Genomic DNA, 19,219 nt, shown 5'->3' with positions numbered 1-19,219 from the left:
AACCACTGGCTGATTGACTGAATGATAAAAGAAAAACTAAATGAAACTATTGGTGAAGTTGTGCCTTGGGCAGAGTTCTTATACGTTTTGGATGATTTTGTCATTTAATTTTTTACCTTTTTTTTTTTTTTTTTTTTAACTTTTGACTTCAAGGACTGGGTAGGGTAGTAATAAGAGGAGCAGCTGGTAGTCTGGATTCTGATCCCATCCCTGGCTTTAAGAAAATACTGCAAGGAATATAGAGAGACCTGTCTCACCTCTGCCTCAAGACTTGCCTCCCACCCTGACATTTCTAACTCACCTCACTTAGCAGTGTCACGGGTGGTACATAGGCAGCGGGACAGGGCAGGAGTCAGGGATGATAATGAGGGGAGATACTGGCAGTAAGATACAGCAAGGGCTTGCTGTCCATCAACCATGTCTAAGCAGCCTACACCTGGCAGAAGCCCTACTCTAGGTGCTCTGGCCCTAGTCCCAGGAGCTAAAGGCATTTCACAGGTTTCTAATCAACCTTTCTTCTGAATCCTTCAATATTTTAAAGAAAATTAAAGCCCAATGCAACTCCCCTCTTGAATTCAGGAATGTTAAGGTTATACACAAAAGATGGGGATTCTATGGAAAATAACCTCACAGAGTGATCTGATCCTAAATTCCTACCTGGGCAGGTCATGGTGGGTAGTCATTCCCCAGACATATATTTTTTTAGTAAAAGGTTTATTTTTGCCTTAAGCAAGCCCTGTGCATTGCTTCTGTGCATCTAGGGTAACACACCTTTAAATAAGCCAAAACCACCCTGAAGAGAGTACATGCTCTCTCCCACCTCTATGTAATCTTCTTTCTGTTCCTTCAATTTCAAATGCATCGGTAAAAGAACCTGCAACACGGTTATTCTTGGCAGCGTCTGAGATCTTGCTCCCTGGCATGTCATCAATTTGGATGTTTCATCAAAATTTTGTACAGGTTTGGGTGTTTCTTATGTGGACATGGTCTTGACAGAATCCTTCTCATAGGTCTTTCTGGAACTCACTGTGGCTGGGCTGGATCAACAATAAGACTGAATACCTCTCTTTAGGGAAAAGATAAAAACAGAACAAAACAAGACCCGTCTTTCAAGGGTCTTTTTATAGGCCAAACCAAGGTCCCACACAAAGATGCAGTCACCACTTAGGGAAATTCAGAGAAATCTGATCATCATCCCTAAGTTGAATTGTATGAGATTATACACAGTAAGCAGAGCAGAGCAAAATAATTAAATCATATACTCATTTCTAACAGGTAACCTAGCCCAGAAGGTAAATTTACCTTGACTCAGCATTTGTATCAATGAGTCTGACTGATGATAGAAGTAGTAAAATAATCAAGAACCTCTATATAAGAAAGCTACAAAACATGTTAGTAGACAGTTGGTTCTCATTGTAAAAAGGAGTGAATGCGACTTTAAATCAATAAAGGGAGTACAAATCTAGTCAATTAACCTAGGGCCAAAGCAAGAAGACTAAGTTCCAAGAATGGGCATACAGTGCTTGTTAGACTTCAGTGACATTTAGTTTTAAATGCCCCACCCCCACCCCCGCACAGCCAGCCTCTCTTTGTAGACTATATCCAAAGAGATTCTGGTTTTGAGCCTAATGATTTCCATATGTTAAACACACCTCATTGCTATCGGCACGGGTCAGATTCATTTCTTCTGAAAAAGGAGACTAGAGATTGATTCTTCTATGTAAAATTATTCCATCCCATTAGTGCTGGAGACCTGAAGTCATTAGCAAACAACGTGGGGCTAGTTATACAAGCCTGCTGATAGGGAAAGCTGCCGTCCAGCTGTTCCCTGCAAGCCTCTGTAAATAAAGAGCCATTGCCTGAGCAAACACTGTCCAGTCTCTTAAGATGCATATTTCATTCAAGAAAACATTTTAAAGTGGCTCATGATCTTAATCTCATTTATTGTGCTGCAAAACTCAATCAGGTTAATATTTTGCTCCAGCACATCTCAGCAACATCCAAATAAGATCTTTTAAAAATATACAAGGCTGACACTCCCTCAGGCTACATCTTTGCTTAGTTATTTTTATTACTTGCTCAAGAAAGGCAATATTCAACTGAACCCCAAACAATTCAGTGAGAAACAGAATCAAATGATCATAAAACATGGGGAACTGTGTAGAAAATAATGTTAAGAAAAAAGCAGAATTCTAAACTGTGTATATGTATTATGGTCACAGCTATATTATCTCTATATATAAAAGGCTAATATGCTAAGTGTCCGACCATCCAACCGGTTGCTATGATGCACACTAACCACCAGGGGATAGGCACTCAATGCAAGAGCTGCTGTGATGCACACTGGCCATTTACAGAGAAAAGGCACCACAGATCTGGCGCCCACAAAGCAACACTCAAGTTTCCTCCAAGTGGGACACAGGCCCCGCCACCCTGGAGCAACATCCCACCAAATCGCAGCTGATGCTGTAGAGATCCCATAGTGCAAAATGTGGCCCACTGAGCCAAACTGGCTAAGGCTAGTTTAAATTATTAGGATAAGATCTCACTTCATCAGATAAAAACTTATGAGCCAGTTCCTCATATAAAGAGCGATGACCACCCTAGATAGATGCTTGTATGTCTCTTCCTAAAAGTTCCTTAAGGATAGGAATTCCACAATTTCCAAGTTTCTTTCCCTTGGAAGAAACTCTGCTTAACCTGCCAATGACAGTGGATTTTTTAAAAATCTTCATTTAAAAAAAAATTTTGCTTCAAACTAAAATAATCCTATTAATAATAGTTAAAAGGATATTTGTGCACATCATTAAAACAGAGTATTCATTCATACATATTTCTGATAACATGGGTAAAGAGATGAGTTCTAGAGATGAACAAAACATAGTTGGGAGGGCCAAGGGCACAAAGAGCTGCAAACTAAGGTAAAAATGCCAAAAGTGATCAATTCAACAGAAAATCAGGAGCAACTATTCAAATTCTAAAGAGGAAGAGATTACTTCTGGTCTTTTTTTTTCCTGGTAAAGACAAGTGCCAGGAAAGGATGCATGGTGGAGGCACATCTGACCTGGATCCTGAAGAAAAGAGAAATGATGGGCATGGCAGGATAGGGGCTCTACCCAGCAAGGGGGAAATCAGGGAGGAGTAGATTGTGTTCTAGAACAATGTACAGTGTAGAAATGAGAACCCAGAGGAAGCATGCGGAAGAGTAATGGGGATCAGGCCTTGCCTTGACCTGGTAGAAAAGGGTGGGGCAAGTAAGCAAATATTATCCTTTGGGGCCTGGGCAAGGAGCCTGGCATTTGCTGTTGTATTTACTCCTGAAAACTTGTTTTACAAGTGAGAAGTCAGAGTCTCTTAGAAGCATGCCACTCACCTACACATCCCCAAGGCAGCACTGTGCTTGGTGCTCAACAGGTCTGCAAAGGAGTGTCTGACAAACCAAAAGGCCATGCTCTGCTGCACCACCACATTGCTCTGTTGGACTTGTTTTTGGTAGATATTGGGAGCCACTGACAAGTGAGCAGCTGTGGGTGAAGAAGAATACAGTAGCCCTGGCCGGATAGCTCAGCTGTTAGAGCATCACCCCAGTACCAAGGTTGCAGGTTTGATCCCCAGTCAGGGCACATATAAGAATCAACCAATGAATGCATACATAAGTAGAACAACAAATATTGGTCTCTCTCTCTCTCTCTCTCTCTCTCTCTCTCTCTCTCCCCCCCCCCGCCCCCCCCCCCCCATTCAATCAATAATTTTTTTTAAAAAAGGAAGTATAGTAAAGGCTGGGAGATGGAATGGGGGAGTTACCTAATGTTTACAGACAACATCTTGCTTTGCTTAGCATGCTTTGTTCATGCAGATTTTTCTAAGGAAGTATTAGAATGTCTCAAAAACTCAACTGAAATTTAAATTGTCTCCTCTACCAAATGTACTTTGATTTTGAAATTCAACCACTATAGAAGGTATAAAATAAAAATTTAAACTTCTTTTCCCCTCTTCCAACCAATAATTCCATTATTAATAGCATATTGTTCAGACTTCTAAAAAATGCTTATTCACTCATAAGTATATAATATGCCCATTCTTAAACATAATGAGATCATTATTTTGCTTTTTTTATTTAATCTCTCTTGGAGATCTTTCCATATCAGTGCACAGAGAGCCACCTTGTTCTAAAGCTGCATAATGTTTCACCTCCAGGAAGTACCGTAAAGTCTGTAAGGTGCCCTTGCCTATTTCAGTTGTCTTAGAGTTTTTGTTTTGTTCGTTCTTAAAAGCAGCGCTGTAAGGAACTCTTTTTATCCCAAGTTGAATTCACTTGTGGTCATTTGTATCCGCCTCTTAGAGAGTCACAGATGGGCTCTCTTGTGTAATAAGAGAGCAAATTTCCTCAGGTTACTATAGTTAACAACACTTATCTTAGCAATGAAGGGGAACACAGAGATAATCTAAAAATAAATTTACTCATAGAGTTTCATCTCCTGTTATAGCCTGGGGCCTCCTGGAAAGACTCAGCCGAGTTCTGGCTTCCCACCCAGAGCTGCTGGAGCAGAATTCTCCTTCCCACCGGCAGACAGCATGCCTTCCAGGGCCGCAGGCATTCCCGTATTTGCTGTCTGTGGCCTGGCTTTCCCGAGTTTCCATGCTCAAAGTGACAATGAAACGTGCAGGTGATAACAGTCAGAACTGCAGAATTTCAGAGCTGGGAGAGATGAGAGATCTAGCCTGCACCTTACATTTCTTAGATTTGGCAATTATGACCTAGAGCCGTGGTCGGCAAACTGCGGCTCTCGAGACACATGTGGCTCTTTGGCCCCTTGAATGTGGGCTCTTCCACAAAATACCACGGCCTGGGCAAGCCTATTTTGAAGAAGGGGCGTTAGAAGAAGTTGAAGTTTAAAAAATTTGGCTCTCAAAAGAAATTTCAATCGATGTACTGTAGATATTTGGTTCTGTTGACTAATGAGTTTGTCGACCACTGACTTAGAGGGTTGACTCTCTCAGGGAGATCACATAGCCAGTCACAGCAGTCCACCTTTCCCATGCCTGCCAGAGCTTTTCCAGTCCCATATAACCACAGAACATCAGCATCCTTTGCTTAATTACTCAAAAAAGACCGTGGAAGCAAAATTTGTCTCTAATATTCCACTTAGTAGAAATAATGATGCTTAAAACAAAATAAAAAGACCATCTTGGGGACATATGTAGAGACAGACAGCATATACAGTAAGAAATTCAAAAACCTTATTTTAAATATTTTTAACTTTTTTTCCCATGACATTCACTACTAGAGTTTCAAACAAATTTCAAAACTGACACATATAAGTTCCCCTTCCTTCTTACGTTCTTGCTGAACTGTTAGCTACTACTGCTGACCTATTTATTACCAGCAAGACTTGTAGCTAGCTGTTCAGTTGTCTGCAGCCTTGACAGGGGGGATTTCCAATCCTGGGACTCTCTCTCTGAGCCACATTTGCATGACCTTCCTCCCCCTCCCACTCATGCTACAGAGGCCAAATCAGGGATCTTGAATAGCACCTGAGACAAGTCTGTTTCAGATCTAAACATCAGAGAGTAGCCAGCTCCACCCTGGAGCCCTGCTCAGTTACTGATGTAGAAAAACTCCTGCAAGCTGGCTTGGTGAAGACTGCATTTCTGCATGAGGAAGTAAGTATACAGCAATATGGTCAAGAATCAATGGTTGTGACTATCAGCTATGTTTTTTACCTTGAGTAAGGACTTAAAGCTTTCATGGTCTGTTTCGTCATCTTTGAAATCGGGATAATAATGACTGAACCTAGGATTGGCAATGTATATAAACATCTTAGTACAATTCCTGGCACTAGTAAGTGCCTCACCCTGGACCTCCCATCAAAGCCAATGAGAAGCAAAAGGCAAAAGGCAGCTGGAAGAAGGAAAAGAAAGCAAAGTCTTTAGCATGATCTCTGTTGGGTTAATAAAAGCAGAATAGAAAATAGTTACATTTTTACACAAGTCCATATTGTCTGTGGAGATTCCTAGGAACAAAGAGTCACCCAGGACTGTTTTAATTGAAATGTGAAATGCTAGATCTGGTGAGAACGCACCAGGGTGGGTGAGGCTGATGATCGGCCTCCCCTGGGCCCAGCCACAGGGGTGGGGAGCCTGACTCCACAGCCTCCCCTCAGGGGCCTGACAAGAACAGAGCAGTGGGCCAGCATCATGTCAGGGTGGCTTTTCCCCATCACCAACCCTGTTACCTGTGAGATGTCCCGGTGTGGTCAAGGCTATGATGTTTCACTACTTCCTCACACCTGAAATAAGAGATCAGCTCAGCATTCAATCTCCTGGGGAAGAGCCACCATCCCGTTACCTCTGGATTAATCTCACCATTGCTTTTGTATGGTGAATGTCTTTTAAAATCATGCCTCGTGACTTTCTTTTTGCTTTTTCCTTCCTATTTTTCTGCTAATTACATGGCACTGAGATAGTCAAGAGGACGGGAACAGACTGTCTACATGGCCCACAGACCAGGACTGAACAAGGAGAAGCAGGGCAGGACACCGCTGGGCTAGCGTGGGCCACGCATAAAGCTGGGCAGCCCAAGGTCTTGCCCATGTAACAGATGTGCCGAGAAATGTGTCAGACCTTGTTACAAACCCCACTGCCTATAGGAGACAGGCAGATAAATGACTGAGGTAATGCCACGGCAAAAGCTTGGGCCAAACTGGCAGGTAAGCACCACTAGCCAGCATTTAAAATTTAAAAATGAAACACAATGTGCAGGCTAAACAAAATGCATCAGGGATCACATCTGGGCCTAGGGCTCCGGGTTCTTGTCTGGGATCTGGCAGACAAGTAGTGTAAAGGTCAGCCAAGAAAGGAAAGAGTGGGTGGTGCGCCCCCCTCCCCTCGGGAGGCCTGGACCTTAAAACCCACAATGAGCGGTCACTGTTCCCACGAGCCCTACCTAACACCCAACCCAGGGAGGGCAGCGGGCATGGAGGTCAGGTGGCATTCGGTGCAGAGCCAGATACTCTGTGAGCCGGGGTTTCCCATGTGCTGGTCCTGGAAACCCAGTAATGTGAGAACATGGACTGAGTCTAATGCTGTGCACACAGGAACCGCCTGAGACAATGGGTGCAGCGCCCACACCCCTCTGGCTCTGGGGAGGCCTGCCTCAGTGGGCACAGCTGTGTCTGAGACAAAGCCGCCTGATTGGAGGGAAAGAGTCAATGGGGCAGGACGGTTCCCGACAGGCTAAAACGAGAAGGACAAAACCCACATCCTTTCACATCATTTACTTCACAAACAAGTATATTTTTAGTGCTAATGCTGTGCACTGGACAAGGTACAGCTGAGGCTACAGAGATTAAAAGCTACAGGTACTGAGAGTAAATGTCTTATTCCGAGTTCACAGGAGCGAGATTTTATTTGGCACTGTGGTTGGCCAAGCCATAAGCTTGGATTTGGTAACATAATAGCTCACTAATAACTGTATGGACTGCTAGGTAGATAGCAGATGGAAGGAAACAGATATATAATTAGAATCTCAAAATGCTTAGAAGAGTAGGTCATATAGAGGGAAAGAAAACTAGATTATCATAATCAGACTTTTTGACAATACTTTGTCAGAAGAAAATGAAGTAACATATTTAAGACTCTCAAGGAAAGAAATGTGTGCCAAAGATGTTATATCCAACAAAGCTCACCTTTAATAAAGAGTCACAAAGTGTTATAAAAAAAAAATGAGCCCCACCTAGGAATCTGCTGCAGAAAGAGCTTCAATCAACCCAGAGACACATGAAAACATGCTCAGAGTCATTAATCATCTGAGAGATGCAAATCAAAACAGCAATGAGGTACCATCTCACACCTGTCAGAATGGCTATCGTCAACAAATCAACAAACAAGTGCTGGCGAGGATGCAGAGAAAAAGGAACCCTCGTGCACTGCTGGTGGGAATGCAGACTAGTGCAGCCACTGTGGAGAACAGTATGGAGTTTCCTCAGAAAACTAAAAATGGAACTCCCATTTGACCCAGTGATCCCACTTCTAGTTATATATCCAAAGAAAACTAGAAACACCAATCAGAAAGGATATATTCCCCCCTATATTCATAGCAGCACAATTTACCATAGCTAAGATTTGGAAACAGCCTAAATGCCCATCAGCAGATCAGTGGATTAAAAAACTGTGGATTAAAGAATTAAATACATCTACACAATGGAATACTACACTGCTATACCAAAGAAGGAACTTTTACCATTTGCAACAGCATGGACAGAACTGGAGAGCATCATGCTAAGTGAAATAAGCCAGTTGGTGAAAGATAAATATCACATGGTCTCACTCATATGTGGAATATAATGATCAACATAAACCAATGAACAAAAATAGATACAGAGACAAATGGCAGGAGAGGTGGGGTTAGAGATCAACCCAAGGACTTATATGCATGCATATTAGCATAACCAATGGACACAGATACTGGGGCTATGGGGGCTTGCCCTCGGGGGTGGAAATGACTGGAGGGGGGCGGTGTCAATCAAGGGAAAAGGAGACATGTAAAATTTTAGATAATAAAAAAAAAAAGAAAGAGCTCCAATCAAAATGTCTCAAGACACTGATATGAGAACTGATGGGCAGCATATAGAGGAAGAATTCAGCTCTCTTGCATCCCGGTGGGGCCATGTGACTGGTGACTTGTTGAAGGTCACCAGATGTGTGCACCCTCCCATGGTTCACGTTCCTACTACTGATAATAATAAGATGTGAAAAATGAAATTGGGACACAAACTACGAAGAAGACCCTGACTGCTGGAGAGGTAATAGCCTGTGGGAGTTCAGGGAAAACAACGGAGTTTGTAGCATTTTATTGAGGGTCAAACTCTGCAGCAGTTCAGAGCACAAGTACGGGAGGTGAGCCGCCTGAGCTGCCGGGTGTGCATCTCTGCTAGGCTAGGCACCTGCGGCCGGTTATTTAACCACAATCCCTCCTCTGTAAACCCGGATTAACCACAATACCTTTCTCACAGATCCCTTTAAAGATGAAATGAGATAATGTGTACAGAGCACTTGCCCATTTTAAGTACTCAATAAATGTTTGTCATGATGACTGTCATTGGGATTGTGAATATTTCCAGAAACATAAAGAGCACTCTATTTGATGGACAGCTTCCGGGTCTGAAGGCAGGATGAAGACATCCAAAGGAAGTTGTGCTATTTTTATAAACCCAGACCCTGGTCATTAGAAAGTCACTGCTCGCTGTAATTAAGCATATGTACTATTCAACACCTTTCACATCTTTGTTTTGCTTTTCTACCAACTACTCATCATGGGTAGTCAGCGTTCATTCCAATAACACCTGGGGTTGTTATATCGGTAATAATAATGGCCCTCGACAGGCAGCTCCCAGGGCACAGGAGCCGGGTCTAGTGCAGATGTTATTGGTCTGCCCAATAACCATGCCCCTCTCCCTCCTTCTTATTGGCACCCCACCTTCCTGTGGAGGCCCCCTCAACGCCCACTGTGCACTTGCAGCTGTGACTCAGCTCCTGCCAATGAGGCCTGAGGGAACTGTAGGAAGGATGCTATCCTCTGATGAAAAGAGACAGACACTACAGGAGAACAGATTGCTTGTTGCCCTCTCTGTGCCCTCCCCCTCCCCCGCCCCCCACGTCCACACACACTTCCTGCCTTCGCATGAGGTTGGGGAGTGCAAGATATCCATTGCTGAGGAAAACATTTTCTGCCCACGAGATGGCTAGTCAGTAGGAAAAAGTTGACATGCTAAGGATGGGAGAAGAGAAGGACAGAAAGAATCTGGTCCCTGATGACAGTGTCTGAGTCACTGATTCAACTTTGAATGGAACTAACGCCAACTAATCTTCATGGAAGAAAATTTAATGCCTTAACTATTCAAACCACTGTAGTATTTCTCAGGATGGGCACACAGGTGTTCGTTTCAATCTGCTTTCAACTTTAAAGCTATAGTTTGTATTTTCAAGAGATTTGTCCTTTCCACTGCAAAAAAACCCTAAAAAACAAACAAACAAATCCAATAGATATCTGCTCTTGAATAATCGTCTCTGTACAACAAGACATTAACACTAGTCTCCCAGGCTGGGGGGGTTCGGTTCCCTGCACATCAGTCACCTGGGGACCTTGCAGAAATGCCGATCCCCAGGCAGGAGGCAGGACCCGGGAATCTGCACCTTTTGTACCAAGCTTCCCAGTTGATTCTGTCATGCTGTCAGGTTGGGAGCTATGGCCCCAGATGAGCCCTAAGATACAGCAGCCTATTGGGCAAGTTCAAAGTTTCGTTTGTCATATCACCTCTTAGCTGTCCAGATAAAAACATTCTCAAACCGCCCCCTCAGGGGCACACAGGGCAGGGACTTGCTGCTTCCTTGGGAGGTGCCCTGTTGACATGTGGTCTCCCGCCCTGGCAAGTAACAATAGCTGTTCCTTCAGGCACTGCCATTCCAGGCCATAAAAGCAAAGGCACAGAATGGCTCACTGTGTGCAACCCAGAGGCCAGCACTGCCCGCTCCGGAGGTCTGAGCTCACTCACCTCTCCAAGTTCACTCCGGGGCCACTGGGGACCGTGTCTCCATCGAGGCAGAAGGAAGCCCATTGCTAAGTCAAGACGGCTTTGCCCTGCTAGGGCAGTGAGAGTATGTAAGCAAACACCAGCCATTCCCCAGAAAACAACCTCTTTTTAAAGGGGAAGAAGAAAAAATACGAGTTGCTTCCTGATCACTTAGCTGTGTGTTCAAGTACCTACCGGGCTTACTTCTTAAAGGTCTGAGTCATCCACGTTTGCTTTGAACTTTGCCATCTGTGGCCCACACTGCGCCTGCGGTGCTTCTCCGAAGACCACGGTGCACTTCTGCGGGGCTCGGGGACAGGCAGATCTCCACAAGCACACGCCATAAACTCCACCTCTGCCACTTTGGTTGACAGGCATGTAAGAAACTTATTTTTTAAAACTAAATAATAGTTGGTAGTGGAGAAGGCCTGCACTAAACAAATTTGGTTTGAAGGAATAAGAGCTAGGCTTAGAGAAGGTATGGGCCGAATGGGTTATATCTTACTTTTTGGCTCCGTGCAAACATTCATGTGTACCATGTGCCCTTAAGAGTGGCGTGTCGCTGAAGCCAGTTTGGCTCAGTGGAAGAGCGTTGGCCTGGGGACTGAAGGGTCCCGGGTTCGATTCCGGTCAAGGGCATGTGCATTGGTTGCGGGCACATCCTCAGTGGGGGGTGTGCAGGAGGCAGCTGGTCGATGTTTCTCTCTCATCGACGTTTCTAACTCTCTATCCCTCTCAATTCCTCTCTGTGTAAAATCAATAAAATATATTTAAAAAAAAAAAAAAAAGAGTGGTGTGTCCCCAGAAAAACTCGCCCCCACGGGTAACCCTAGGTGCGCCTCTGCCCTCGGCCTCCCGGAACTCTCACAACTTCCCCGAGGATGTGCTGGCCCAAGCGGCTTTGCGACACCCATGGTGGCTGAGACAAGTCTTCCTGTCTTGGATAACCTGGTTTCACCCACCCGTAACCTGTTTTAAACAAGGACCTCTAGTGGTGAAAGGCCAACCCACTGCTCACCACACAACTGCAATGGGTCTTTTGCAAGTTTTGCTCATACCCTGGGATGCTTACTGGATGCCAAGCTCCCCTTCAGGCCCACACACCTAAGCCCAGGTGACCTGCTCTGCTCATTTCTCTGCAGCAGCAGCTGCAGGATTTCCCTCTAATCACGTGAGTGCAGCTGGGAATCACTGAAACTGTGCTACATTCACCCAGCTGCTCATGGCTCAGCCACTATTCTCTGGCATCCTTGGAAGGAAAAAAGGAAGTTCATGCTAAGAGCACATAAAATGCAAGATACTGCTCTCCCTCTCTCCGCCAGAAGGGCTGCTGACAAACACCAATCCCACAAAGCCCACCATTTGCTGGGCGTCTTCTGCACACTGGACAGCAGGAGAGGAACACACTGGCTTAATCCACACAACCATCCTCCGACGTCAATGCTCTCCCGGGTTTCCAGGGGAAGAAGCACGCTCAGAGAACTCAAGTAGATTGTCCAAAGTCGTACGGCCAGTGGTGGCTGAGCCACGAACAGCTGACTGCAGCAGACTTCTGTGAACCAACCACTACTTGACTAAACTAAAAGTCAACTTCATTTCCAACACTCAAGAAAACCATCGCAAGTGGAATTTCGGACTTAATTCCATTGTCTGTAAGCAACTAACACTTCAGCATGGGGCACTCCCATGGAGGCCCATTATGTGACCTCTCACCCTTCTTTTTCTTCCTGGCGGGGGGGGGGGGGGTAGGAGGGGGGGAAGAGTGCTATATGTCCAGCCCTCTATCACCTGTAGAGAGTCATGTCGGCCTGTGACCCCTCTGTTCCACACTGAAAAGAACAACCCTGGGAAAACAAGCCTGATAACACTGGTTCTGAACCATAAATACTTGCTTTTAGAGAAAAAGCAACTGCTCTCCAAAAGGATGGGTGGGTGTCATCCGATTATTGTGGAGCTGTGACATTGTCACACATTGAAGTTTCTCAGGTAACTTCTATGCTTGACATAAAAAAAAAAAAAACCAAGAAAGCAAAATCCTGTGGAAGTTGGTTTATTGCTGTTGCACACTGGTTATTTGAAACAGACATCAGAAGAAACGTGCTGGCCCTGGCTGGGTAGCTCAGCTGGTTAAAGCATCATCCAGATAAGCCAAGCGGTGGGTTCGATCCCTGGTCCGGGCACAACAAGAATCAGCCAATGAATGCATAACTAAGTGGAACAACAAATCAATCTCTCTCTCTCTCTCTCTCTCTCTCTCTCTCTCTCTCTCTCTCATCAATCAATAAAAACATTTTAGAAAGAAGAAATGTGCTCCCTTCAGTCTCTTATGATTGTGAAATAAAATCCTTTAAAATTGGTTCTTCTCTCCTGTCCTAAAAAAGCAAGCACCTTTACTTTCTGCGGTGAAGCACAGAAGAATTCTGAGTCCCTTTTTCCATTATCAGTTTGCTTGCAGGGACCCCTTCTTACAAACAAACATCTTTCTGAAGGCACCAGCCCTCTGGGACCCCATGCCTTCCTGTGACCATGGGAGGGCTGTGCAGTGCCACACACCGTGGCCCAGTAACTGCCCTCTGCGTGAATGAACGGCGCTCACCTCCTGCAGACTACACTGCGGGACACACCTCCCGGCTTGTAAATGGCAAACGCTATGGTCTGAGACTCATAGGCCAGGTGGTTTCTAAAGTGTCTCTCGCCTCTCACCTTCCAGAATTACCTGCCCTCTACTTGCCGCTCATTTCCTCTTCACCATGGAGATGTAGACTGCAAACTAACCTCCACTGATCCTGTTTGACCTCATTTACATTTTGCAACAAGGTTCACTGATTTTTTTTTTTTTTTTTTTTTTTTTACTCTGAATCATTCATTTTCAGCTACTGGGAGGCACCGACAGACAAAGGTCTAGAACCTGTGGTTAGCGCAGACCCCAGGGCCGAAGTCATAAAACACAGAGAAGGGGACATAAAGGCTGGGGTGTAAACCTCTCCTTTCAGTGTTTGTTGAGTTCTTACAGTGTGTGCTTGGTATTAAATGCAGGATGTGGGCAGGGTGAGGAGTGGTGAGGCGATAAAAGTTAATCTGGCACCTCACAGTGCCTTCCCTTAACCTCTGTGTCAGAGCCATGCTCTCTGTGGATGCCCACATGGGGCGAGCTGTGTACTTCTCATCCAGGTTGGCCCCATTGCATAACCCCCTGGTACTAGGGTTGCATTAACGTTCCTTCTTCCTCTGAGAGAAAACAGGGGACCCTTATTGTTGTCACTGACCTTCCCCTGCCTCCGGGGCTTACCCCCTGCTCAATCCTTTCCATCCGTACCAGACAAGAATGGAGGGAGTGGGGAAATGACCGATCCTGCACGGGGTGGAAGTAAAGCTCAGTCTGATGGAGTACAAATGACATGTCCAAGAAGGAAGCATGTTGTTCCAAGGGGCTGTCCCAAGCAGAACAGGATAAACGGGATTCATCACCCCTGAGACCTCTGAGGTGCCCAGCACTGTGGGCTGCAGACTCAACTGTAAGGATCAGCAACTTGAAGTTCCCCAGGGCATAAATGACCTGGAAACCTGCTCCTCCCCGCACGGGGCATTTCCTAATGAGTGCTGTTTGGGTGCAATCATTTTCCTCCACCAACCCTTTCCTCCAATTTCAAAAGAATGAAGGATTACCGAAAACAGGCCCCGGCAGTGTGGGTGTTCACGCTCAGTTTCTGCGACTCTGTGGGGATCCCAGAACAGCCTGTCCTCACCACACCTCACTACACGAATGAAGAGTACAGCTAGCAGGATAGTCAGAAACAGAAAATCAAGAGACAACAGAGATGAGAAGGTTTTCCAGCTCACACCACCCCTTTTCTGATTTAAACACTGGAACATCAATTAGCACAATAGAAGTCTCCCTTAAGGAAAAAATGTAAAGGCCCATTTCTGGATTTCTGGAGGATCACTAATTTTTTTTTTTTTTGGGGGGGGGAGGAAGGGAATCTTCTCACATTAACAATTTATTAATGATTCTTAAATTATCACACAATCTAGATGAACATAATGGCTTCTAATGCGAAAGTTTAATGCAAAACATCCAATATCTAACATATTCTTATTTTACAGGGAGGTAAGTGGTAACCCACTTGCCTACATTTTACTTATTTGAATTACTGGTAAACCTCAAAAGGTGGGCAAAGGGTGGGGGAGGTTAATTAACATGTATGGACAGGATCAGGCATCCAGAAAATCTACAAAAAAGGAACTGTGTTACCAGTATTAAGAGCAGCTTGCTGACTTAACTTCCCATGACAGATCTAATTAGAAGGTGGCAATAAATGTTTGCAGGTGTTTAATTAAGTGTGATAATTATTTCTTTCCTTAAAGAGATGGAGTCATATGTTTACATTTCAAAGCATAATGTTTCCTTACCTAACTCAGTGGAAACACTTTTGGGTAACACAGGATTCAAACCCGGATAAAAATATCTGGTGCGATAAGCAGCACTCGGAGTGCTCTAACCACCTCCATATGCCTGCACACAGTGGCAAGTAAAGGCTGTTCTGTTCTCGTTATTTTCTTTAGCCACAGAGTTTTTGTTATCCTCACACCGCAATGAGTAATTTCTACTCAACAGGTCATTTCTGGAGTGATTTCTTATCAAGGAAGTGGGGCGATTTTATCAAGAAAGTGGGGAGATTTTCTGGGTATCTCCACTTTCACAGAAGAGACATCTTAAGTAAAAATAAACGGAAAGCTAGGAGAATTCAACCTCTATTAGAATCGGATGGGACCTCAGCAACCAAGGAATCCTTTCATAGAGGGATTCAAAAACAGCACTACTCTCAATGAAAGCTATTGATGAGCTGTTTTAAAATGCAGAGAGATATGCCCTACATTTGAGCTCACCTTGACCCCCATAGAATGATTTATGGAGGGGTGGAAGTATCAGCCTTAAGTGACCCAAGGACTTTGCTGTTTCAACACTGGGCACTCAACCAGTCCCTAGGCTTCCAGGATTCCCTGAGCGGAGGGGCAGCTCTTTCTACATAGTCCTGTGTTTCAGCAAATCAGATGGCTTTAGGGAGACGGTGTCACTGAACCAATGCACACCCTCCGGGTGCCCAAACCTGGCCGGTCAGCCTGGTCTCCTAAGTGCCCACCGACCGCCAGGGTCCCGGGGCCCATCAGGTGCTATGGCTCCAGGTGTGAGCGCCCCACGTGCGTGCGCACCAGCCCTCTCCTTCCGTGGAAGACCCCGCCGAGTGATCCGGAGGCAGAGCTCAGTCCCGCCAGTTTTACCGCGCGGGGCTGGGTTACAATCTGAGGCCAGCATCTCGGTCTGCAATCTGGGGCACCCTGATAACCCACAGCAGGAGCTGCTACCGGGAGGGCGTGACGCCGCGCGGGGCTGCGCCTGCACGAGGAAGGAAGGAGCTGCGAGTGGGCGCGGGACGGGGGTGCAAGTGAAGGGCCGCCCCGAGCCCGGAGGGGCTCCTGCCCCAATCGCTCAGACCGTCCCTGCGACGCGGGACCTGGTGAAACTCCGGGGAGTTTCCAGGCGGTGCGCGCCTGCACACACAGCTACACACACACCCGCTCACACCCGCTCACACTCACTCGCGAACCCCCCGGGGGGCGGAGGGCGCGCTCCCGGCAGCAGCCGCAGCCCGGCGTCCGGGGAAGCCCCCGGGGGGCGTGCGGGTCCGCGCCCGGAGCCACTTACTCGGAAGAGGGGGCGCGGCGGCGCCGGACTGGGGAGCTGACGGCGCGGACGGGGCTCCTGGTCGCTCGGACGCTCGTGGGCTCCCGCGGACCGATGAGTCCAGCGCACGCCGGGGCTGGCGGGAGAGAAGAAGTCCGGGGCCGGGCCGGGGCGGGCGGGGTGGGGGCTGGGGAGGGGGAGCCGAGCGGCGGGGTGAGGCGGGGTGGGAGGAGGGGCTAGGAGGCCCGGAGGAGGGCGGAGGGGCTAAGAAGCCGGGAGGAGGGGCTAGAGGGTTGGGAGGAGGGGATGGAGGCACTGGCTTCTGTGGTTTTTAAAAAAGATATTTAAAAAAGTTGATTTCAGAGAAAAAGGGGGGGGGAAGAGAGAGGGAGAGAGAGAGAGAGAGAGAGAGAGAGAGAGAGAGAGAGAGAGAGAGAGAGAGAGAGAGAGAGAGAGAGAGAGAGAGAGAGAGAGAGAGAGAGAGAGAGAGATATGATGAGAATCAGTGATTGGCTGCCTCCTGCACACCCCACACCGGGAAAGAGCCTGCAAGGGAGGCATGTGCTCTGACCAGAAATGGAACCATGCCCTCCTGGTGCATAAGCTGATGTTTAACCACCGAGACAGGCCGGCTGGGCATCAGTTTCTTCGGTTGTAAAAATGAAATGCCAACCTCCTAGTGTGTAAAGATGTTTATAAACGCATGTATTTTTTGAACTGTGCCTGGCACATAAAAGCAAGTGTGAATGAGCATCTGTTGCTATTATTATCCTTATGAACCCCAACATTCCACGTGTGTGTGTTTTTGTTTGCTTGTTTTGGCTTCAAGTCTATCCGGTGATGTCTGATGCGCTTGTGATTCCTCTCGCGGAGGCTGCAGGGCTTCCTCTCTTAGTTAAAAGCTCATGGGCTTGTGGGAAGCCAGTCTGGCCTCAGCTCCCGTGGTCTTCATTGTGATAGCTCCCCACCGGATGGGGCAGAATCTAGACCTTCCTCCTGCTGAGGACCCTAACCCAGGGTAGCTATTCTCAAGGGCAGGGGTGCTGGATCTTCCTGGAAGTAGGATGCTATCGCAAAGTGTGACTTTTTGCTCAATCTTAGCCATCTCCATCAGCCATCCTCCCTAAGAAGCCAATTCTCTGCATGTTTCTAGATGTTCACCCCTTCAGGCATTCTTTACAGAGATTGAGAATGCTTTTGTTATTTTTGTGATTCCACCACTGGAGTCTTTGTCTATGTGGGCTCTTCCTTACCTGAACTTTTTTTTTTTTTTAAACTGTCTCAAATCTCACTTGAGCTTTATCCCAAACACTACAAAGACTAGTTTTGTTCTGTCTTTGGCTGCACAATTCTACTGTGAAAGGTTTTTTCTATGACGTATGTATGGCCTACATTCTTAGTTCTATTGATAGATATCTTGTATATTTACACCCATGAAACACTAGTCCAAGTTGGCAGCTCTTTACTTGACTTTAAATATATATATTTTTAATTTCAGAGAGGAAGAGGGAGAAACACTGATGATGAGAATCCTTGACTGGCTGTCTCCTGCACACCCCACAGCGGGTAGAGTCCACAATCAATCCAACCGTGACCTCCTCATTCATACACAGGTTGACACTCAACCACTGAGCCATGCAGGCCAGGCGCTTGATTTTTAATGAGGCTCCCAACTTAGTCTTGAAACACTGGGAGCATATCACTCTCACCTACTGGGTTCTGAGTCTCATGTTCTCCTTCAACAGCCTCACTTCTTTCCTTCTAATTACCAATCCTCACAGTAAAGAGTTGGTGTGTGCCCTAAATAGTTTGGCTCAGTGGATAATGCGTCGTCCTGTGGACTCAAGGGTCCCAGGTTCGATTCTGATCAGGGTCATGTACCTTGGTTTTGGGCACATACCCAGTGGGGAGTATGCAGGAGGCAACTGATTGATGTTTCTCTCTCTCCCTTCCTCTCTGTAAAAAAATATTAATAAAATATATTTATATCTAAAAAGAGAGAAAAAAGTTGGTGTGCTGCTTCTATGTTAGTTTTCTGTGTGCACACATAGGTCTGTCTCTCTACCTAACAATGGTCTCATGAATTTTTAAAAAAATTTAATCAATACTGTGGCTTAACCATGGTCTCAGTCAAGACACAGGCAAGATTGTGGTTGTAAATCCTTTTGTTAAGATCTGATTTAAGGATGTGACCTGTAGACAGACCCCTTTTGTGAGAAAGCAAAAATTTTAAAAATCTGTACACTACAGCAACCTCATAGGTGGCCCAAGGTAGAGAAGAGCCTGTCTCAGAAAAAAGAAAAAAAATGTGTGTGTGTGTGTGTGTGTGTGTGTGTGTGTAGGCTTGTCTAATGGATTAAAATTTAATGAATATGGAAACCCTCCATTTTTAAAAGCAATTTTTCTAGATTGAACCATAAGGGGTAGGGATAGCAGAAAACATAGAGGCCTTTGAATACTCAGATTTCTCTGGTGAGGAAATGGGCTGAGAACAGTACTTAGTTAAATACATGGAAAAGGAAGGATGACTCAGAGGTAGGAAAAAACAACCCAGTGGGGACAGAGCTACCACTTGTGGAGAATTACTTCGAGGGAAATGTATTACCCAAGGAACTGTGACACGTGCCCAGCTAAATGTCAGAATCTCTGATGACCAGGGACTGCTATGTGACTCTTCCTTTCCCTCTTCAGGAATGGGAGCTACCTTCTCTCTGCCTCATAACTGTACGCTTGTTTTGTGGAAGGCACATAACTTCCCACTAGTTCAGAGGACTTTAGACTATACTTAAGGAATCTCATTCAAGGTACCACATACACGCCTGAACCTGATTAGATGAGGGAAACCTTGATGGACTAGAATGAAAATATTGGAGTTTGGGGGAATGTTTTGCATGTGGGGGAATATCGTTTTAAAAGCTTATTTAACACATATCCCAGGTCGATGCACATACTGCTTAAATTCTAT

General features: G+C 45.8%; 1 protein-coding gene across 1 annotated transcript in view; it reads right to left on the bottom strand.

Annotated features, from left to right (window-relative positions):
* TNFAIP8 (TNF alpha induced protein 8) overlaps positions 1–16,429 on the bottom strand; it is a 114,418-nt gene extending 97,989 nt beyond the window's left edge. The window contains exon 1 of the mRNA XM_084880472.1: positions 16,276–16,429. Within this exon, the coding sequence (XP_084736598.1) occupies position 16,276 (1 nt within the window). The 5' untranslated portion in view covers positions 16,277–16,429. The remainder of the gene's footprint in view (positions 1–16,275) is intronic.
* Between the last annotated feature and the right edge of the window lie 2,790 nt (positions 16,430–19,219).

Source organism: Pipistrellus hanaki (genome assembly GCF_964339955.1).
Source record: "Pipistrellus hanaki genome assembly, chromosome: 4".
In the NCBI taxonomy this organism is placed as follows: domain Eukaryota; kingdom Metazoa; phylum Chordata; class Mammalia; order Chiroptera; family Vespertilionidae; genus Pipistrellus; species Pipistrellus hanaki.
Note: the sequence above shows the minus strand (reverse complement) of the source record. Positions and strands in the feature narration are given on the sequence as shown.